We start from the raw sequence: 22,409 nt of genomic DNA, 5'->3' as shown, positions 1-22,409 counted from the left end.
TGCTGAATCACCCTGTGGAGCAGGAACTCCTTGGGGTATCCTCCATAAGAAGCAACCTTAAAGCTTCTCCTCCTGGCTTTCACCTTGCTCTGGTCTCCTGCAGCCTCTCCAGATGTGGTCAGTTAAAAGTTAAACCCATAGCCAGGATTTTAGAGGTCCCGTAGCCTCTTGGACCCACCAGCTAATCCATCAAGCCGTAAGAAAGTGAGGAAATCCTTTTGTGGCTGCATCTCTCATCCAGAAGATAACCTGGGCTTCTTGGTGGGTATCTACTGACGTTCTCCACTCCCTTCTCTTTGGTAGGTTCAAGAAATATAAGCAAGCAGGGAGTCACTCCAACTCCTTTCGATTGTCCAACGGCCGGACGGATGATGCAGGTGAGGCCTGCATCGGTGCGACACGGGGAGCAAAAATGCATCTCACAGAAGGAATAAGCTTTGTTCAAATCAAAACAGGTCAATGCAGATGTTCTTCAGAATAACAATGGAATATTTTAGTTTTTTATTTTTTTCCCCGCTTGGAATCGGTCAAAGTTAGCTAGTGAAATAATCAGCTATTCTCCAAAAAATTACAAAAATGTCATAAAACCCTTGAAGTGGCAAAAGCAGGTTTGGTTTATGCCCTCCAGGGTGGCTCGCTGGGCAGCGCAGAGCTACCCAGTTTGGTCTGCTAACCATTCTGCCTTTCCCATTCCTTCCAATACGGCAACGAGACACGTACAACTTGTTGGGCATGTGGCCAGCGTCATACCCAGTGGCATCTTTTACTGGCCAGCTTGAATGGAAATGGGAACACGCTCGCCGAATACTGGTTTGCAGAGGTGGTTTGCTGGAAATGTGTAAAAATGAAGATTGTGTTCTCTTTAAGTGTGGTCTTGGAAGGGCATATGAAGGTGGTCCTGAGTGTATATTTATATTATTCCTGGTGGGAATAATATTCACCAGGATAAATATAAATACACCAGAATAATATAAATATTATACACCAGAAGACAGACCTCTGTAAAAGTCCAGGAAAGCCCGTGGGTGCGGCACTGTCACAGTCTGAGCCCAGTGCAATGGCAGCGCCTGAGGACTCGGTGGGCTGGATGCCACGGCTTTGTTCTCCCACCTCGTATTTTTGTAGGAAAGTATTCTTTCACCTACATTTTTATTTGTTTCTTGTTCTGAACTTTCTGTTTTCCATGATTTTGGCAAACTTTTATAGAATGAAAATTTATTTCCCAACTTTCATTCCAGTGACAAAATGTTTGTCCTCAAGTATTAATTATTAAAATGTGCGATCACTTCCAACGCCGAACTACTCACGTTCCTCTTGAATTTTCACAATATCTCTTTGACTCAAATAAGAACCTTTTTTGAAAAAACACATCTTTGGGGAATAATTAAATATCCTTCTACCCTTTCAAATTAGGATGTCGGCTGATTAAAACTCTTGTGCAAATCTTCACGGTGACTGTAGGCACGGAACTAATATTTCTGAGAGAAAGCAGGGAATACATTGGTTTTTCTTTATAAAAACCTTTTTGGATCTCTTAAAGATGCATAAATGCAATTTAAAGTCTTGTGCAAGCCTGCTATAACATGTAAACTCTTCTGTCCCTGAGCTTGTCTCGTTTTCTGGCTTTGAGCCAGAGCTGTCCGTTGAGAGTCTGAAGTTGGGCATCTCTGTTCATATGTAGGCACCAAAGTAAGAGCTGCAGAGGAGCCACCACCTCTTAGACTGGGTTCAGATCCTTTTTCTGAGCTCCCTTCACATAAACCAAACACCTTCGGAGTGAGCGCTAACTTAAAATCAGCACTGTTTTTTTTACGTTGGCAGCTAAGACCTTCCCTACCCAAGTTTTACATTGCTGTAAGCGAAGGTGTGAACTTCATAAACTGTCAGTTGTGTTGGTATAACCCTCGTGTGGCCTTTCTTGGCTTCGCTGAGGAACCACAAGCAATAGCTACCTTTGCTGTGTCCACCTGGGAGTTATGTCATGGTGATACTGCCAAAATTTCCACAGGAGTGTGAAGTCTGAATTCAAAGTGAGGTGGTCTTCATCCCCCAATATTGGTGACTTAGAATCATAGAATTATTTAGGTTGGAAAAGACCCTTAAGATCATTGAATCCAACCGTTAACATAGCACTGCCAAGTCCACCACTAAACCATGTCCCTGAGCACCACAACTACACGTCTTCTAAATACCTCCAGGGATGGTGACTCCACCACTTCCCTGGGCAGCCTGTTCCAATGCTTGACAACCCTTTCGGTGGAGAAATTTTTCCTAATGTCCAATCTAAACCTCCCCTGGCGCAACTTGAGGCCGTTTCCTCTCGTCCTGTCGCTGTTACTTGGGAGAAGAGACCGACCCCCACCTCGCTACAACCTCCTGTATCATTGCGCTCTACAACTACCTTGTAGGGAGTGATGTCTTCCCTCAGCCTCCTCTTCTCCAGGCTAAACAACCCCAGTTCCCTCAGCCGCTCCCCATCAGACTTGTGCTCCAGGCCCTTCACCAGCTTCCTTGCCCTTCTCTGGACTCGCTCCAGCACCTCCATGTCCTTCTTGTCATGAGGGGCCCAAAACTGAACACAGGATTCGAGGTGCGGCCTCACCAGTGCCGAGTACAGGGGCACGATCACCTCCCTGCTCCTGCTGGCCACACTATTTCTGATACAGGCCAGGATGCCGTTGGCCTTCTTGGCCACCTGGGCACACTGCCGGCTCATGTTCAGCCGGCTGTCAACCAGCACCCCCAGGTCCTTTTCCTCTGGGCAGCTTTCCAGCCCCTCTTCCCCAAGCCTGTAGCATTGTGTGGTGTTGTTAGTCTTGGTCCTCATTGCCCTGTCCTGCCTCTACGACAGTGTAACACTCAACCACAGGGTGCTGAAAGAGTTTCGCGTTATCGTAACATCCCCAAATTTTCGTGCACCGTCTGTAGGAAGAACAAAAAGCCAGGAAGTGTTCAAGGCCAGGTTGGATGGGGCTTTGAGCAACCTGGTCTAGCGGAAGATGTCCCTGCCCATGGCAGGGGGGTTGGAACTAGATGATCTTTAAGGTCCCTTCCAACCCAAACCATGCTATGATTCTATGAAAATACAGGACAGTGAGGATGTGAGGTGGTCCTAAAAGCGGACAGCCTGGGGTGTGTGAGGTCTCTGTGCCCACCTGGACATGGATGAGTGCTGGGCACCGGGAGCGGCTGGGTGAGCACCTCTGATGCATGGGTGTCGTTGCAGAGCCTCAGAGCATGCCGCTGCTCGCCCGCTCCCCCAGCACCAACCGTAAATACCCACCTCTGCCTGTCGATAAGCTGGAAGAGGAGATCAACCGCCGGATGGCAGATGACAACAAGCTCTTTCGGGAGGAGTTCAACGTAAGTGTCTTTGCTTCTTGCCCTTAAATCCCGCAGGCAGCTCTCGGTGTCAGGCTTACGATGCACAGCGGGGCAAAATCTGGTCTGACTTCATAAAGCAGGGACAAAACGGCTGGTACATCAGAGAGGAGCTGCAGTGTGCAATGGTAGCTAGCTTGGGGACGGCACATCGACCCAGCGGGTAACTGGCTTCGGGAAGAGTCCTGGATGTCATGGAGTCTTCCAGAGCTTCCCTGCCTGCTGCTTTTCTTTCTGCCCGCTGCCTCCCTCCCTCCTCCCGATCCTCATGGCTTAAATCCACAAACAGCCACAACAAGAGCTCTGACAGAGAAACAGAAATGACCCCATCTATTTCAGTGAGCTGTTAACCCTGAAACAGAATGATGGCAATTTATAGGACAACAGTTGGTCTTCAACAGTGAGTAATAATTCAGGTATTGTGGTTATCCCACGATGCTGGAGCATCTCTTCTGAGATGGCTACAACCTCTTCCTGATGTTGCTGAGCTCTGCAACTTCTTCTGACAATAAACCTGTTTCACCTTGGCAATACAAAAATAAGCAGAGCAATAATGAGGTAGGGGACAAAGTTAAATAACTGGCTGGAGCATCACAGCATGTAACGTAGGAGATGCTGAACTACCTGAACTCTCCCATCAGCCTAATTAAAGAAAGAAAATCCACTGTTGATCTGCTTGTCTGCGCTGCAAAGGTGTCATCTGCAAATAGATAAAACCTTAGGTCCAAGGCATGATACAGCAATATGAGGACGACGAGAAGATTAAAAAAAAGCCACCGGACTTTCTCCAGCTGTTGCACAACTTGATACCCTTCCTGGCCACGCTTCGATGAAACTAAATAGGTGCAATGAATGCCCGGGGAGGGGCGGTTTCAGGTTATAAATACTCAATTGCCTTGAAGACTTCCGTTGCTGAAGCACGTCTGTCCTGTCAGCTGGGAGGGATGGTGAATCCCTCCGATACCTTCTCATCCTCTTCGCTATTCAAAGAGGATGTGGAATAACGGTGCTGGGGAAGCACCTCCTCTGCTTGAGCGTGAAACCCGGCTGCTGTGACCGGCACAACATCGCCTGTGACTCCAGCACCCCCCAACCCACAGGTGCCCGGCGCCGCTGGATGGAGAGTAACTCCCTGCATGGGTGCTCCTCCCCATCGCTGGGTGTGCTCGGGCGATGGGGGCTTGGCGCAGGGGGTTTAATCGGGTTAAGCATCACTGTTAAGAGAGGAAATCTCAGCAGGAGCCTCCGTGGGCAGAAATAAGCTCCCTGATCCCTGGGCTGGTGGGTTTGGTGTCGGAGGCTTTGCTGCCACCTCGTGTTCGTGGGTCCTGAGATTCCAGATGTCACGTTTCAGAAGGGATTTGCTCTCTCTGGTCCAGCCCAGGCTATTTAAATGGTCACCTTGAGCTGGATGGGGACGAGTAGCTGGTGCTGGGGTAGAGGTGAGGGGTGTGGGTGGTGGGGACACGTCTGAAGGGGCAGGTGGACAAGGGGTTGCTGCTCACCTACCTCCCGGAGGCCAGCAAAGGGCGACCACCCTCCGATGGGATGCTCGGATGCAGCATGTGCCGACGTGCCGGTTGCGTTGTGGTTACTGCTGTGCCATGAGTAAGAACATCATGGAAAACCCCCTTTTCTGCCATTGCAGGCTCTCCCAGCGTGTCCCATACAGGCCACGTGTGAAGCTGCTTCCAAGGAGGAGAACAAGGAGAAGAACAGATACGTGAACATTTTGCCCTGTAGGTATCGGAGCACGTTGGGCGGGGAGGGGCATGGCCGGTGCTGCTGCCAGGGCTCCCTGTTCCTGTTTTTGGGACGGGCAAGGACATGGTTGAGCTCATTTCACCTCTTAGATGGGTGGCTGCATCTGCTTTAGCTTTAGCTGCCTACTAGGAGGAGCTCCCTGGAGCTGTCAGTGGCCAGGAGGCCATGGAAAATTAAATGGATGGGAAATGCCGAAATGGCCAGCTCTTGCTGGGCAGCGTGGGGCGGTGGGCTGCCTCAGGGGCTTCCTCAAATGTGTGCAGAAGAAAAACTTCCTTGTGCGAGGTCTAGCACCTCTTCAGCAAAAAGAATTTGGGGGCATAAAGGTGTTTGTTTGTGGGGGGGAGCCAGCAAGCCTGGGCTCTGCTCCAACACCCGGCTTTCTCACGACGCCAGGTATCAGCTACATGGAGGGAGTTGTTTTTAATGCAAAGTTTTAATTTTCCTCCAGATGATCATTCCAGGGTTCACCTGACTCCTGTCGAGGGAGTTCCTGACTCTGACTACATCAACGCCTCCTTCATTAATGTGAGTTTTGTGATTTGAAGAGGAAATCCCCACCGGCTGCGCCCCGGCCGGTGGTGCCTGGTCCCACCAGGAGCGTGGGGCCTTTATGGGGTGTGACTTGTGCCTGGGAGAGGATGGTTAAGAAACTACCTCCTACGTTAACATCTCCCCAGCTTCTCTGGAGCAATAAATTAGGCTGGTTTTTGATCTCGTAACCTTTGTGTGGCTCACTGTGCTTCGCTCTGCGCCTTGAGCCCAGACGAGTGTTGTTGGAGTAAGAGGCTGAGAGCTGGAACTCAAATTCTAGCTGTAACTCTGCCCTTGCTCAGCTGCTTTGCCATAGTCCCATCTCTTCCCACCTCTCTTTTCTCCACTTCTAAAATAATGAGAAGCACTTGCACTCCTTGGGGTGCTGCAAAGCTGAACCGGCAGGTTTGGAAGGGCTTTGGGAATCATTCCTGCAGGAATTGGGGATTTCTGATTAATGGTTGATGAGTGGTATGGCTGGTTAATCATCGGTATTTCCCAGCTTGCAGGCCTGGACATGGGAAGGGGGTGAAAAAGAAATCAAGGAACCCAGCTAAAATAGAAGCAACATTGCCCTGCTCTGCTTCTAGGAGGAGATGGGTCCTATATGGTTACCACCATATAGCTCAAATAAGTTGGAATGATAATGTGAAGAAGTAGACTTTGAGAGAGATGGAGGCACATGTAGAAAAGCAAGACCCAAAAGAGCTTTTTCCTTTCTTCACCAATAAAAAAAAATCCGTTAGGAAATACACAAAATCAATCCCCATGAGTTCAACAGCCCCATCTCCCAAAGATTAATGCTGATTTTCACGTGATGCTCCGGATACAGGGTCTGACCCCAGCAGAAGGGCTGTCGGGTGCCACTTCATTAGTGTTTTGTGCCAAAAGCGGGGTCATTCCTCATTATGTGAGCGTGGGGAGTGTTGCTCTGGGCAAGGGCCCTCTGCACAGGGATTTTCCATTATTTCTGCCCTGCTGTTGGAGCTGTTTCTCCCCTCCGAGGCTGCAGCCCCTTCTCTGCACAGGGGGGAGTGAGCAACAGGGCAGGTGATGTCTCTGTTTATTAATGATGTAGCTACACTTCATGACTCTTGTGTTAGAAAAATACAGGTTTTTCATTTGTCTTCCTTTTTCTCCTTTTCTCTGTAGGGGTACCAAGAGAAAAACAAGTTCATTGCTGCACAAGGTAAATGCTCAGTTATTCCTGTAGCTCTGTCTGGTGGCCGTCGGGCTGGGGTCCTTCTGTTCTGCAAAGCTGTGCCAGGCTAACCACAGCACAGCGCCTTGCAGAGCTCCCTGGTCAAAAGGAGGCTTGGCTGGTCCACAGTTTGTTCCCAAAATGGTTTTGCTGGTCAAAGACCAGTGCTGGATGTGTTGGGGGAGGAAGAGACGCCCTACCTGTGCAATACCAATTGCTGGAGCGTGTCAAAGCGTTTCTGCCCTCAGCCTTGTCCTTCCACCCTGGCCCACAGCTGCAGGTGGTTGGTATCTCTGGAAATATTGCCAGTGAGCTGCTTAATTAAATTCCCCAAGTCTGTTGTTATGGAGAGCACCACGCTAATCTGGTTTCATTTTGCTCCTTTTTAAACCTCAGCAGACAATAACATGGGCTTGTACCCTTGGAGAGAAATTTCACTGTGGTCTTCAGAAGGGAGGCAGGACTATTGAGAGCAACAAGCATCACGAGTCTTCCCAAGCTCGATTGCCCCCAGCCAGTGCGTCACCGGCTTGTATGCACCGTCCGTAGCCCTCCGGCTCTCTTGCTTTCCTTGTACCGGTCCAAACGCATCCCTAAAATCAACCCACTTGTAGGGGGGTTCGTGTCAGCCAAAGGGGGTTACCTGCTCGTGGGAGGTGTTTTGCGTTTCCACTCTTGACTTGCAAGTGGGTTAGGACATCACCTGCCAGTTTGCCTGGCTCTCGCTGGAGAAGGAAGGCTGGATCAGGTCCATCAGTGATACCAGGCTGGGGTAAAGCTTTGGCTCTGCTGTTCTCTTGGCTCGCCCTTAGCCTCAGGCTTAGCAGGGGAGGTCTAGGCTGAGTCAACTCCTTGTCTGGCAGGCAGCAGGTAACTATTCTTGTGCTATATTGAAATGGGATCCCGTGGTTAAAGCACAAGGCTCGGGGACAGGACTTCTGCGAGCTACTTGTGACGGCCACAGTTTCCCTGGGTGACCTTGGGCAAGTCGTTTCCGTGCTCCATTTGTCTGATTTCCCCTTCTTGGGCTAAAAATGGAATTCCTTATCATAAAACGTATCCAAAAAGCCAAGCTTTTGTGTGAGAGGATTGTTCCTTGGGTTAGCCGACATTCCGGGACACCAAAATGCCTCCTGTGCTGACATCTATTGGCAAAAAATGCGTTGCATCATCCACCACGTGTGAGTTCACACGCTGGGTTTCGGTCTCAGCGCTTGAGGAGTTGATCCCGAAGACCACATTTCTTTCTACCTTCCCCTTAGGACCAAAGGAAGAAACCGTGAACGATTTTTGGAGGATGATTTGGGAGCAAAACACAGCAACAATTGTCATGGTGACCAACCTGAAAGAGAGGAAAGAGGTAGGTGCCAGAGCACTTCATGGGCTGGTATCTAACCCAGCTTCGTCTGAATCCGGCACATCTCATGCCCATGGGCATGTCTTGAAGCCGGTCCCAGGCTTGCAAGGGACCAGAGCCCACCTGCGCCCATTTTGTCTCCCAACAGTGTAAGTGTGCTCAGTACTGGCCGGATCAGGGCTGCTGGACCTACGGGAACATCCGAGTGTCCGTGGAGGATGTGACCGTCCTGGTGGATTACACCGTGCGGAAGTTCTGCATCCAGCAGGTGCCAGGGTTTGCGTCTCCCATCCTATCCCATCCCATCCCATCCCATCCCATCCCATCCCTCCCCTCTCTGCGCTGGACATCCAACAGGCGCTGGTGTGCTCCTCGACTCCTCTGAGGTGCTGAGAGAGCAGAGTTGGGATGAAATGACCCCAGCATCCATTTTTAACCAGAGCTATTAAGAATTTATTCACCTTAAACGCCTGGGAGCCCGTTCCCAGTGGGTACCAGCACGGCTGTACTGAGAGCAGGGAAGCTGATGGATGCCAGGGCTGAAATTCAGTCCACTTGCTGTTACCAGTATCGGTTTCTGCTCTCACCCACAGATACTTAATGCCTGCAAATAATCAGATTTATCCCATGAGCCAAGACAAAATCCAGCGCCGTATGCGTTGGTTTTGATTGTTTTCCCATCTGTCGCTACATTTTCTCATCCTCCGAGGAGACTCTGAGTGATTTAGTCGCTCTGTTTGTTTTCATACAGCAGCCTCTGCCAGGTCGGAGCCACAGCTGAGGCCGGGCTGGCATCACTCACCCCTTGGATGCGGGATGTGATGCTGGGCGATTAAAATGTCCTGCTTTTAGAGAGTAATTTGGCCCCAGAGCCTGGGTCCGTGCCCTTTCGGCTTGTGTATGCTAGTGCTTCTTGAGCCTTCCAGCTCAGTCTTGGGGCTGTAGCTCCTTCTCTGCCCTTGCTTTTGGGGAAAGAAGGGAAATCTGAATATTTATCATTAATTTGAATACGTGTTTCCCCTTCAGGTCGGCGACGTCACGAACAAGAAGCCTCAGCGCCTGGTGACTCAGTTCCACTTCACCAGCTGGCCCGACTTCGGGGTCCCCTTCACCCCCATCGGGATGCTGAAGTTCTTGAAGAAGGTGAAGACGTGTAACCCCCAATACGCGGGAGCAATAGTAGTGCACTGCAGGTAAATCCTTGTCACAGCTGACCTCTGCCTCTCCTGGGTCACTTGGAAAGCGTCTCCTATTTAATACTAAAAGGATTTTTTTTCAGTCAGGCCTTTTTTTATTATTTTTATTTAACTTCCCCATGTTAAATGGGAATGTTCCATATGGCAACATTCAAAAAAATGCATGTGAATTGAAGGAACTTCTTGGAATCAGCAATGTCATGGTGTTACAACTCGTGTTGAGTGGTCTTCATTTGGGTTAACTGGATGCCGAGTGAGCCAAGCTAAGCACCACTGCTGGGCACTGGTGGCATCTCCCTTGGCTCTCCACTGCCCTGGGCACGAGAGGGCAACATCTCCTGTTGCGGGAAGGCAGTACTCAGCTGACAGCATGCCTGGGAGCAGGGACCACGGTGTTTGACCTCACGAGGAGTGGTTTCAGGCACAGCAGCAAGCCTGGGTGAGCCACAGAGGCTGTCCGTGTTTCAATACGAGAAAGCTGCATGGTTAAAAGCAGAGATGATGATCACATTTGCAACCTCCCAAGTCCATCTTTCCACCTTTCTTCTCAGAAGGCAGCTGACAAAAGAGCTTTGTCTTTCCATAGCGTCTGCTGGCCTTATCTTTCTTCTTCTCCTTAATGGTTGAGTTACCAGCACAGAAACAATGCTTCCCAGTGGGCTCACCTTCACGTGATGGAGGGTGACTGGAAGGAACAGCAGGCAGCTGGTAGGAACAGGCAGCACATAAGACTCTGGAAGCCGTAGCTGGCTCAGGTTTTGCTTTGGCTCACCCTGCTCGGTGCCTTCATGCGCGGCGGTTGCTGTAGATGCTGTGTGCATCTCTCTGCAAAACCCAGGCGACACTGAACACCAGGCTGAGGACCTCTCTCATCCCCACAACAGATTTTGCTATTTACTCACTGCTGGGAAGCGTCTGGCTCGCTCCCAGCTGCTCTTTGAGGGACCCCAATGCCAACACTGCTGCACTGACCGCTTGTCCCCTCTGCTCTTTCAGCGCCGGGGTAGGACGCACGGGCACTTTTATCGTCATCGATGCCATGCTGGACATGATGCACGCGGAGAGGAAGGTGGACGTTTACGGCTTCGTGAGCCGGATCCGGGCTCAGCGCTGCCAGATGGTACAGACAGATGTAAGTGTGCTGCTGCGGTCCCGTCTGGGCTTTGTTCGCTGGAGTTAGTTAGATTTTGGTACCCAGCCTGCAGCAAAGCCTACGTGTAGGTTGATCATCCCTCGTTTTGGGAGGATACTGCATCAAGTGAGCCTTTCGCTGGGTCCTGCTCTTTTGAATGTCCTTCATAGAATCATAGAATCATTTAGGTTGGAAAAGACCTTTAAGATCATCAAGTCCAACCGTGAACCTAACACTGCCCAGTCCACCACTACACCATGTCCCTAAGCACCGCATCTACACGTCTTTTAAATACCTCCAGGAGTGGTGACTCCACCACTTCCCTGGGCAGCCTGTTCCAATGCCTAACAACCCTTTCGGTGAAGACATTTTCCTAATGTCCAATCTAAACCTCCCCTGAGACTGTTTCCTCTGGTCCTATCACTTGTTACTTTGGAGAAGAGATGGACCCCCACCTCTCTACAACCTCCTTTCAGGTAGGTGTAGAGAGTGAAAAGGTCTCTCCTCAGCCTCCTTTTCTCCAGACTTGGAGAAAGTTTTGTGCCATGTTAGCTTTGCGTTGTGTAGCAAATAGGTTGTTACCCACTTTTCTGGGGTCTCGGAGGGGTGCCACATGCCCAGCGAGCATGGGTGGGCAGTGGGGTGGTGGCTTTGCTGCCAGCATGTGCGCGGGCACCGGGATGGGCTCGCTGAGCGTGGAGCGGAGGCTGATGGCTTCTCCCTGCAACCCTTGCAGATGCAGTATGTGTTTATATACCAAGCACTTCTGGAGCACTATCTCTACGGTGACACAGAGCTGGAGGTGACCTCATTAGAGATCCACCTCCAGAAGATCTACAACAAAGTACCAGGGACCAGCAGCAACGGGCTGGAAGAGGAGTTCAAGGTGAGCGTGGTTCTTGTCCTGGTGGAACCGCTCGGAGGGTGCTGGGCTCCGGGGACCACCATGCCCTTGCCTGGCGTGGGGTGGCTCTGAAAGCTGTCTCTGCTTTCGTTCCTTCCTCTGCAGAAGCTCACTTCAATCAAAATTCAGAACGACAAGATGAGAACGGGCAACTTGCCGGCAAACATGAAGAAGAATAGGGTGCTTCAGATAATTCCATGTAAGACTTGCTTGTCTACCTGGCGGAAGTACGCCCGGTGGGTGAGGGGACCGTTTGGGTGGTTGTGGGGACAGGAGTCAGGCTGGAGAAGTGGGCCAACAGGGACCTCATGATGTTCAACAAGGAGAAGTGCAAAGCCCTGCCCCTGGGGAGGAACAACCCCAGGCACCAGTATGTGCTGGGGGTCACCCAGCTGGAAAGCAGCTTGGCAGGAAAGGGCCTGGGGGTCCTGGTGGACACCAAGTTGACCATGAGCCAGTGTTGTGCCCTGCTGCAAAGAAAACCAGTGGTGTCCTGGGCTGCGTTAGACAAAGCATTGCCAGAGGTTGAGGGAGGTGATCCTTCCCCTCTGCTCAGCACTGGTGAGGCCACACCTGGAGCACTGTGTCCAGTGCTGGGCTCCCCAGTACAAGAGAGGCATGGACAGACTGGAGAGAGTCCAGCAAAGGGCCACGAAGATGATGAAGGGACGGGAGCATCTCTGCTATGAGGAAAGACTGGGAGAGCTGGGACCTGGAGAAGAGAAGGCTCCGGGGGGTCTCATCAATGTCTACAAACACCTGAAGGGAGGGTGCAAAGAGGACAGAGCCAGGCTCTTTCCAGCGGTGCCCAGTGACAGGACAAGGGGCAATGGGCACAAAGTGGGACACAGGAGGGTCCCTCTGGACATCAGGAAACACTTTTTGACTGTGAGGATGACCGAGCACCAGCACAGGTTGCCCAGGGAGGTTGTGGATCTCGCTCCCTGGAGGTCTTCAAAAGCCATCTAGACACAGTCCTGGGCAGCCGGCTCTGGGTGGCTCTGCTTGAGCAGAGGGGTTGGACCAGATGTCTTCCGGAGGTCCCTTCCCACCTCAACCACTCTGTGATTCTGTGAGTGCTCAGGAGCTGTCAAGACAGAGGCATTTGTGCCTGCAGTTGTGGAGTCACAGACTGGCTGAGGTTGGAAGGGACATCTGGAGGTCATCTGGTCCAACCCCCTGCTCAAGCAGGGGTAGCATGAAGGGATGGGGCAGAATCAAGGGCAGGTGGTTTTTCATGGCCAAATATAACGCTGCGCCCAGGACTTTCTTGCTTTCATTCTGCCCTGTCCCTGCCATGACTTTCTTCTCAGCAGGTTTATGCTGCTGAGGCTTTCTGCCTTGAGGGAGAAGGTAGTCCCTGAGTTGAGCAGGTCCTGCTCCTTCAGTCCTCAGCATCCCCTTCTCCTTTCCCAAACCAGGGCATGGCAGAAAGCAGAACTGAGTCTCCTCATCCCAAATGGGTGCTGTAAACACAGGGCTCCCCTTCTCATATCTCTGTCCTCTCACCTAGGGGTTGGTGACTTCTCAGCTAAAGGCCATGCATGGTTATCAAGGAGTCATGCTTTGAAGGTGTTCCCCAAAACTCAGATCATTTCGCTTCTGTTTCAGATGAATTCAACCGAGTAATCATTCCAGTGAAGAGAGGTGAAGAGAACACAGACTATGTAAATGCTTCCTTCATTGACGTGAGTCTTCTTTAATCTTCTTTTCATCTCGTCCCAATGGAAGGTCTTTACCTCACACTGCTTCCTATGGAAAGGATTTGTCCCAAAACATTTCTCTGGGTTTCGTGAGGCTCTTTCCACTTGACTTCGCTTCGTGTCACCGGATGGTGCTAGTTTCTTTCTCCAAGAAACCCCTCTGTATACACAGTTTCCTTGTGACCCATGGATGGTGGGAGAGGAGAGCTGGAGCTTGAGCAGACCCTCCCAATCTTGGTCTCACTTCTGCAACTCCGGGCTCTGCTGATGGCTTTGGAGAAGCGGATGCACGTAGCTGTGGAAATGATTGCTATATGGCACTGCTCATTTGGTCAGAAAACATCTACTAGATTAGGTAATGGATCAATACACGGATCCCAAAACCCTTGAGAAAAACCAGGTCAATCCCATTATACCTGTCTGAGTGACGGGAGGAGGCGAGGCAGAGAGGTTAAGTGCTTTCCTCCCTCCGAGAAGGAGGTAAGTGATTGCACATCCTTTTCTCGTGAGTAATCCTGTTGACTTCAGGGGGACATCTCGTCTGAGTATTTATCTTCAGGCCGTGATGCCAGCGCTGGCTAAGTGACAGAGCCCTGCTCTTTTCTAGCCCAATTTCTATTTTCATCTCCTAATGGCAAGGTTGGTTTTTTTTCCCCCCAAAGGACAATTACTGCCATGGGTTGAACCAGTAAAACCAGCTTATTCCCAGTTATAACATCCCAAATTAATCGCTCCCTGAAATCTCCTTTGCTGGGTCCCCGCGGGTTGCTCTGGCTGCGTGAGCATCCGACACAACGCAGCCGGGAGCAGCTGCAGTGCGTTGAGATCAGAAAGCTTAAATGTCACATAAGCAATTTTTGTTGAGGATTCAATTTCCTGCCTCTGCTGAACTTTGCTTAAATGACAAGCTCCAAATGACGAAGCATCTTTAGTCACAGTCTGCAGCGAGGGCACAGGGGAACATCGGAGGGATTTTGGAAACAGAAGCACTTTGTGGTTGTGGAAGAGCCAGAGTCACCCAGACTTACTACTGGTTTTCATAGATGATAGAATGGTTTGGGTTGGAAGGAACCTTAAAGGTCATCTAATTCCATCTAGTCTTGCTTACTTCTTCCAAAAATCCCCAGTAAAAATCATACCTGAAGTACTTGGAGCTTAGGCAAGGCTCTGCTACAGCACTCAGACTTTGCAACATTGCTTAGAAATGTTGGAAACCCAAATCTTTCTTCACCAAACGGACGAGGCCGTGCATGCCTAGGGGATATGACCCTGCAGCTGCATTTCTTTAAAAACAAAGGTCTTGCCGCAGTAAAGCGCCGACTGATGGCACCTCAGCTGCGAGCGGCGGTGTGGTAGTGCCCGTGCGTGGGGACGTAGCCCGCCATGAGAGCAGGTTTCTCTGCCCGGGCTGTGGTCATTCACACAGACACTCACGATGCTCCCAAAAATTCACTGAGCTTGGTAACCTGACTGTGTCCAGGAGTGTTCCTCCCGCTGCTCCTGGCATCCAGGCGCTGCCGATTCACCACTAACCCTGTTTTCACATTGCAGGGTTATCGCCAGAAGGATTCCTATATCGCCAGCCAAGGACCGCTGCAGCACACGATAGAGGACTTCTGGAGGATGATCTGGGAGTGGAAATCCTGCTCCATAGTGATGCTAACGGAGCTGGAGGAGAGAGGCCAGGTAAGTGCCTGGGGTTAGCTGCACTGGAGCACCGGCAAAATAGCCCAGTGTGACCCCTTAAAATCTCCCGATGGCCACGGCATTGCCAGCGCCACATGCATTGGGTGCTCTTTCACCCTTTCTCTAGCAAAGCCATGCAAGAGACAAATTTCAGCCCCTACTTCTAATGCAAAGAATCCGGATGTTGGTAGACCCAGGGTGGGGAGATGTTCAATAAACCAAGTCTGGACCCTCAGTTCTCAAAGCACCTCTGGGTGTAGTGGGCATCTCGTCTCCGAAGCGAGCCCATGAGATAGTGACAGGATGAGGGGTAACGGTTTTAAACTGAAAGAGGGTAGATTTAGACTAGATGTTAGGAAGAAATTCTTTACTGTGAGGATGGTGAAACACTGGACCAGGTTGTCCAGAGAAGTTGTGGATGCCCCATCCCTGGAAGTGTTCAGGTCAGGTTGGACGGGGCTTTGAGCCATCTGATGTAGTGGAAGGTGTCCCTACCCACGGCAGGGGCCTTGGACTAGATGATCTTTAAGGTCCCATCCGACCCAAACCATTCTATGATTCTATGAGATCCCACGTGGCTTTGGGCAGCTGTCAGCTGCAGGAGAAGACTCCTTCCATTCAAGCCGACAGGAAAAGGGTGGGGTCTTCACCCTGTCTCTTCCTGTAATGCTTTCTCAGGAGAAGTGTGCCCAGTACTGGCCATCTGACGGCTCAGTGTCCTATGGAGACATCACTGTGGAGCTGAAAAAAGAGGAGGAGTGCGAGAGCTATACGGTGCGGGACCTGCTGGTAACGAACACCAGGGTAAGAGTCTGGCCTTCTTCCAGTGGGAAGCTCTGAGTGCTCTTGGGTTTGGCGGTTGTTAACCTCCGTTGGTGTTCATGGTGCTTTGCGGTTCCTCTTGCAAGTGCTGAACCTTCCCTCTGGCATCTTCAGCTCCATCATCTCCCCATCATCCCAAAGTAGTGTCCATCCCCTGCAATCCCGCTGCCTTCCCTACGCTTACCTCCCACCCCTGGGGGTTCCTGTCCTGCTGATCTCTTGTCATCCAGCCCCTCTGCCCTGCTGCCACCAAACAGCCCTCGTCCTCCTTCTGCCTTGTCCCCGTGCCCACCACCCAGCCTCCCTCCTGCTCCCCATTCCCCACGTCCTGCCCTGCTCCGTGCCACGGGAATGCCTCCCCTCCGCAAGCGGACAACTTTCCTAAGCAGGTGGTTTTCTCAAAGCCTTGAGTTGGTGGGTTTCTTGGTACGGGTCTCCCACCAACTTACTGACCTTGAGCTGTGCTCTTCCACCAGGAAAACAAGAGCCGACAGATTCGGCAGTTTCATTTCCACGGCTGGCCAGAAGTTGGGATCCCCGGGGATGGGAAGGGAATGATCAACATCATCGCGGCTGTGCAGAAGCAGCAGCAGCAGTCTGGCAACCACCCGATCACTGTGCACTGCAGGTAAAACCCGGGTAGAGCAGGGGTTGGCCACCCCTCCAAGGGGACCTGCTCTGCAAGGAGCTTGGAAGATGGTTAAATGTCCCTCAGAAGACTTGGGCTGAGCAGGAGCAGCCCGGGCAGACGTGGTACGGGGTTTTCCCGCTCGGCTAAGCAAGGAGGCTTCAGTCTTGTAGAGTGTGTCCTAGCTAAACCAGGAGTCTGGGGCAGGTCCTTTGGCTCCTCCAGTTGTCCGGTGGTTCCCCTATGGATTGTTCCCTGAGCAAAGCCAACACGGTCAGGACGGATGGTTTCCTTTACCTTCTGGTTTCTCTTTGCCAGTGCCGGAGCAGGAAGAACAGGCACCTTCTGTGCGCTGAGCACTGTCCTGGAAAGGGTGAAGGCAGAAGGGATTCTTGACGTCTTTCAGACGGTGAAGAGTTTAAGACTACAGAGGCCGCATATGGTGCAGACACTGGTAAGCGCAGCTGAGCACACCCCACACTCCTCCTGTCACCCCAAACCTCAGCGGGAATGGGCTGGGGACGCAACATTGAGCAAAAACTTCCTTGGTTGAAGGTTTTCTCTCTCCATGAAGGATAAGGGATGGAGATGGGTCAGGAGGTATCTCCCCTTCCTCTTGTCAGGTCAACTGGAAGAGTGGAGCTTGGCTGGCTGAAGGCATCAAGCCCCTTTTGAGCACTGACACAAGCTGTAGGAGCCTCCTTGGAGACATCCTCAGCCACAGCCCACGTATTTATGGGCTCCAGGAGCCTGGAAACCCGTCCTGGAGCGGCTGTGGCAGGGGCTTGGGCAGGCAGGGTGGCAGGGAGGGGAGGAGTAGGCAGGACTAGATGAGGTCTTGCAAGACGGGCTTGCAAGGATGCTCAGGGATTTAAAAAGAAGTCTCTTTGGGGTCAAAATAGGACCTCAGAGAGGAAGGGGAAAGCAGAGTTTCTTTTGCTGGTGGCACCCCAGCAAGGAGGGTGGGCAGCCCAGTTTTGGGGTCACAAAGGAGGTGGGACGTGCTCACGGGTGGGAATCCGGTTCCTGCTCTCGGTCTGGGCTGAGGACACCTGACCATGCTCGGTCCCAGGTTGCCGCAGACCGTGAAGCATCAAATTGTGTCTCAGGTGTGAACTTTCTTTGGTCTAACACTGTGTTCTCCCCGCATCCCGCAGGAACAGTACGAATTCTGCTACAAGGTGGTGCAGGAATATATCGACGCCTTCTCAGACTACGCCAACTTCAAGTGAAGAAAAAAAAAAAAACAAATCCACACCCCGAAACAAATGACAGAAGAGTTGCCTTCTTTAATATTTTGTAATATTCTGTTTGTTAATATACCCCCCCAAAAAATATGTGTATATATCTTAACTGTTTTAGAGGTTGGTACCATAAGCTTCATATTAGCTGGAGATTTTATATGTAGCAAAGTGTTAGTGCAGATACTGTTGGCTCCTTTTTTTCCAATGTTTTATTGGGGAATTAAATAGCGTGATGTTTGGATTAATATTGTCATACCATCTCTCTTCTGGAGAGTTGATACAGGCTGTTATTTTGTTTGTAAATCTTTTTTTTTTTTTTTTTTTTCTTGAGGGAGTAAAGCCTTTTTAAAAAAAAAAAAAGAAAAAAAAGAAGAAAAAGACATCCTGGATCTCATCTGAAAAAAAAAAAAAACAAACCCACAACCCCACAAGCACAAGCTTTTCCGAACCTGCAGGGAAATGGTTTCACATTTTTCCGCTGGTCAGCTCTTTAAAAAAAAAAAAAAAGGAGAAAAAAAAACAAAGCTTATTCTGTGTGTGTGTATATATATAAATATCCTAATTTTTGTATAAAAAGCAAAAAAGTTTCCTCCTTCAGGGTCAGGCCACCACGTGCTGCTGGTTTGGAGACTGTAGTGACCATAGCAGCGACCGCTGGGATTTCAACCCCCCCAAAAAAAACCCACCCAGAAAAACAGAAGGGTTTTTGCTCCCTGAAGGAAACGCCCGTGTGTTCGGTGCCGGATTTTAGACCTGCCGCAGGGATCGGGGTTATCGCGATGGATGCTCCTGGTGGCCCTGCTGTCCCCACTGGTCCCTTCCAGGAGGGAGCGGTACCCTGCTCCCGGCAGCGATGGGGTTTGGGGGCTCTGGCTGGAGGAGAAAGTGGCTCCACGTGGTCCGAGCTCCGTGTTCTCACCCGTTGTGTCTCTTCCCAAGTGCCACCCGGACCCTTCCCTCCTCTTGGTCTGTAACAGCAGCGAAAGAGAGATTTTGGAGCCATCTCAAAGGCATCGGGCTCGCTGGGGCTGCGTCCGTTTTCCCCCCACACCCACGATGTCCTTGTGCCCAGCGTCCTCATTCCCCAGCTCTAAAATTAAGCTGTAAGAGCAACCTCCACCCAAGCCATCAGCAGAAGGGCTTTGGAGCAACCCAGGAGATCTTGGCTTCTGATTGCCGTGGTCCAGAGCACCGACCATCTGGGGAAACTCTGCTAGTTCAGAGGATGGGTTCATTTTATTTTCTTTTATTTTCTTCTCTGTACCCTCAGTGCTCCTTGAAAGTGTGAATGAAGGCTGGGGAGAAGAGCTCTGTGTCCCAGAGGAGACAACCAGGCTTTCTCAAGCCGTAGCAGCAGGGAGAAGGGACCTCTGGGCTACACGACACACGCATACGTTTGCCCAACGCACGACCTGCTGCAGGTCTTTGCCTCCATCCTTGGACCAGGAGACCTCCATCCCTAGATGCTGGAGGAGTTTGCAGATTATTTCTCCTAGCATCTCAAAAGCTGCTAAGATCTGTCCATGGGCACGTTCAAAACCCTGCTGGTTGCTCCAAGCAGCCTGTTGTAGCTTTGGCATTGGTCCTGCTCCATGCAGGAGGTTGGACTGGAGACCTCGGAGGTCTCTGCCAAGGGTGCTTCTGTGTTTCTGCTTCTCAGGAAGGATGTGCATGGTCCTAAACCTGGGAAGTGTAAGAGCAGAGCTTGAAGGACGTGGCCATCCGTGGGGCAAAGGGGTCTGACCCTCTGCCAGAAATTAAACATAATCAAGGTGACTTCTTGCTCTTGGCTGGATGAGGCTCCACCAAAACAGCTGCAAATGCAAATCACAGAATCATGGCATGGTTTGGGTTGGAAGGGACCTTCAAAGATCATCTAGTCCAACCCCCCTGCTGTGGGCAGGGACATCTTCCACTAGACCAGGTTGCTCAGAGCCCTGTCCAACTTGACCTTGAACACTTCTAATGATGGGACATCCATAACTTCTCTGCGCAACCTGTTCCAGTGCCTCACCACCCTCATCGTAAAGAATTTCTTCCTTATGTCCAATCTCAACCTACCCTCTTGCAGTTTAAAACCTCAAGAAGGTCTCCAGATGGTCACTGCTAAAGCCTTCACAGGTTTTTAAAGCTGAAGGAGACCCTTCTCCAGCCTGGGGGATGCCCTGGCCACCCTCCAGACAAGTTTAGGGGGTTTTCCTCTTTTTTTTTTTTTGAATGGAGGCTCCATCATGGAGATGAAGTTGGGTTATCAGGGCAGGAGGCAAAAAATAACTGCTGGTTTTTATCCTTCCCTTCCCAGAAGAAGAAAAATAGAAGGAAACCCTAAGGCTGGTGATGGGCCAGGGCACAAGAAGAGTCCAAAAGGCCAAGAAAAGTCCTGAGGACCCAGGGGTGCAGCACTTCCGTATTAAAAAAAAGAGGTTAATATGGTTGATTTTAATAGTTTTTTTGTTAAAAAGAGGTGTCTGATGAAACACCCGCCTTGTTCCTCCTGCAGTCGGGGGGACCGTGCCCGGGTTTGCTGGGGGAGCTCCATCCCCCGCTGCAGGCACTGGGAGAACTGGGTTCGGAGCGGAGGTTTCACCCCAAGGATTTGGCTGGGCGCCCCGGGTGGTGGTCGGGAGCGGGGGGGGGGGGTGGGTGGCAGGGCTTGGGGACGGTCACATCCCTGCCCCCGAGGAAGACTCGGGGGACATGGGGTTAAAATCTAGGAAATCATGGGAGAAGCCACCCCGGGGTATCCCTGTTTTCCAGTGTAGCTTTTCCATCTGGGAGGGATTTCCCCGGGGGTGGGGGGGGGCTCAGCGGGGGCACACAGGCAAAGGGACCCCCGCAGCAACTCAAAACACCCCCCAAAAATTACCTCGCCGCTGCCGTCATCCCCGCTCCAGCACCTGGCACCCCCTCAGGAACCCCAACATCTTTAATAAACTTCGTTAATAAACTTTAACTCCTGACTTTGGGGGGCTTTTGGCCAAAGAAACGGGGACCCTCCTGTGATATGGGGGGGGCCGTGCTCACCCACCGCGGGTGCTCTCCCCAAGCGCCTCTGTCCCTCCGGGTGCCGGCTGCTCCCCGCTGATATTAATGAAGTTTTTCCCCTTTTTTCCTTCCTTCCCCGGGATCGCTGCGGGGACAGAAGAATTTCGGGATCTGGGGAGGTGCCCCCGCTTTTCGCCTGGGCATCTGCCGTGGCCCCATCCTGCCGCATCCCACTGCAAATAGCAGAGACACGAGCAGCTGCCGGAGATAATCCGGAGCCGGATCCTGCCTAAATCCCTTTCCCGGGCTCCGTCGCATCCCCCGAGCCGGCGGCTTTGGGCTGCGTGGCCGTTGCCAGCGTCCAGCCCCGATTTGGGGACGATGAACCTGAAATGGGGGGAGAACTGGTGAAATTGGAGCTGGTGCTGGGGAAACTGAGGCACGGAGAATTTGCTTTTCCCTCCCCCTTCCCCTTCACCAAGAGCATCCCCCGGGGACTTGTTGTCCGTGGGGCTGGGGTCCGCCAGGGCTGGATCCGGCCCTTTCCCAGCCGCCGGGAGCTGCGTCGGGAACCGAGCCCGCGGTGACGAGCCAGAGTGGGGTCAGCGGGGCAGACACACCCCCCCACCCCAAAAAAAAAGGGGTGCCAGGGTGCTGTCCCACGGTGCCAAGGGGATTTAGGGGGGGAAGGAGGCGACGGGCGCTGGCACGAGGAGGCCGACGCCGTCGGAGAGGTCACAGTCCCCCGTGGGAGCGGCGGCGGGGCCGACGTCACCGTCGCCCAGCCCTACAAATAGCGGTGCCCAGCCCGGCCCGGCCACCGCTCCAGCCGGCCACCGCTGCCACCGTCACCCACCCGGCCAGGTGAGGCTGCCGCGGCGGCGGGGTGCTGGGTGGGTGGGGGCTGGCGGCACGCGGGGACCCTTGGGGTGGGTGGTCCTGCTCGCCCCAAATCAGACCCTAATGGCACCCCCGGGGGGTCTGTCCACCCCAGCAGCACCCCGGGGTGCTCAGCCCCTCCGGCACCTCCATCCCCAACCCACCCCAAAGAGCACCCATGGGTGCTCATCCTGTCCAGCATCTCCATCCCAACCCATCCCAAAGAGCACCCATGGGTGCTCATCCCCTCCAGCATCTCCATCCCAACCCACCCCAAGCAGCACCCATGGGTGCTCATCCCCTACAACATCTCCAAGCCCAACCCATCCCAAAGAGCACCCATGGGTGCTCATCCCCTCCAACATTTCCATCCCCAACCCACCCAAAAGATCACCCATGGGTGCTCATCCCCTCTAGCATCTCCATCCCCAACCCACCCCAAAGAGCACCCATGGGTGCTCATCCCCTCCAACATCTCCAACCCCAACACACCCCAGGCAGCACCCATGGGTGCTCATCCCCTCCAGCATCTCCATCCCAAACCCACCCCAAATGAGACCCTGGGCTGCCCATCTTTGCTGGACCCAAACCACCCCAAGCAGCACCCATGGGTGCTCATCCCCCCAGCACCACCACCCCCAACCCCCCAGCAGCCCCCCGAGGTGGGTGCTGGTGGGACAGGGACCCCTCTGCCCCCGCAGCCCCCCCGCCGGCCATGGCACCCTGCGGGTCCCTGCTGCTGCTGGCGCTGCTGCTGCTGGCGGGCACCGTGCCCCCCTGCCCCGGCCAGCACTGGTCCCACGGCTGGTACCCGGGGGGCAAGCGGGACCTTGCCCCCCCCCCAGCCCTGCAGGTAGGGCCCCGCACCCCCCGGGTGACCCCCCCGGGATTATAATCCCCCCGGATTATTCCCCTCCGTGGATTATTCTCCCTGGATTATCCCCCTCCGGGGTTATAATCTCCCGTATTATTCCCCCCAGGATTATAATCCCC

At 52.4% G+C, this 22,409-nt stretch overlaps 1 protein-coding gene across 7 annotated transcripts in view; it reads left to right on the top strand.

The window, feature by feature from the left end:
- PTPRA (protein tyrosine phosphatase receptor type A) overlaps positions 1–17,797 on the top strand; it is a 127,220-nt gene extending 109,423 nt beyond the window's left edge. For all 7 annotated transcript variants that reach the window (XM_075148409.1, XM_075148407.1, XM_075148412.1 and 4 more), the window contains 17 exons: positions 304–377; positions 3,227–3,363; positions 5,030–5,120; positions 5,597–5,673; positions 6,832–6,868; positions 8,143–8,240; positions 8,386–8,505; positions 9,264–9,430; positions 10,430–10,565; positions 11,302–11,451; positions 11,575–11,668; positions 13,081–13,157; positions 14,724–14,858; positions 15,537–15,662; positions 16,157–16,308; positions 16,627–16,762; positions 17,466–17,797. In XM_075148409.1, coding sequence (XP_075004510.1) covers positions 304–377; positions 3,227–3,363; positions 5,030–5,120; positions 5,597–5,673; positions 6,832–6,868; positions 8,143–8,240; positions 8,386–8,505; positions 9,264–9,430; positions 10,430–10,565; positions 11,302–11,451; positions 11,575–11,668; positions 13,081–13,157; positions 14,724–14,858; positions 15,537–15,662; positions 16,157–16,308; positions 16,627–16,762; positions 17,466–17,540 — 1,882 coding nt within the window. In that variant the 3' untranslated portion in view covers positions 17,541–17,797. The remainder of the gene's footprint in view (positions 1–303; positions 378–3,226; positions 3,364–5,029; positions 5,121–5,596; positions 5,674–6,831; positions 6,869–8,142; positions 8,241–8,385; positions 8,506–9,263; positions 9,431–10,429; positions 10,566–11,301; positions 11,452–11,574; positions 11,669–13,080; positions 13,158–14,723; positions 14,859–15,536; positions 15,663–16,156; positions 16,309–16,626; positions 16,763–17,465) is intronic.
- The last annotated feature ends 4,612 nt before the right edge of the window (positions 17,798–22,409 follow it).

This window comes from Calonectris borealis, chromosome 4 (assembly GCF_964195595.1).
Source record: "Calonectris borealis chromosome 4, bCalBor7.hap1.2, whole genome shotgun sequence".
Lineage (NCBI taxonomy): Eukaryota > Metazoa > Chordata > Aves > Procellariiformes > Procellariidae > Calonectris > Calonectris borealis.
This window is presented reverse-complemented; position numbering and strand designations above follow the sequence as displayed.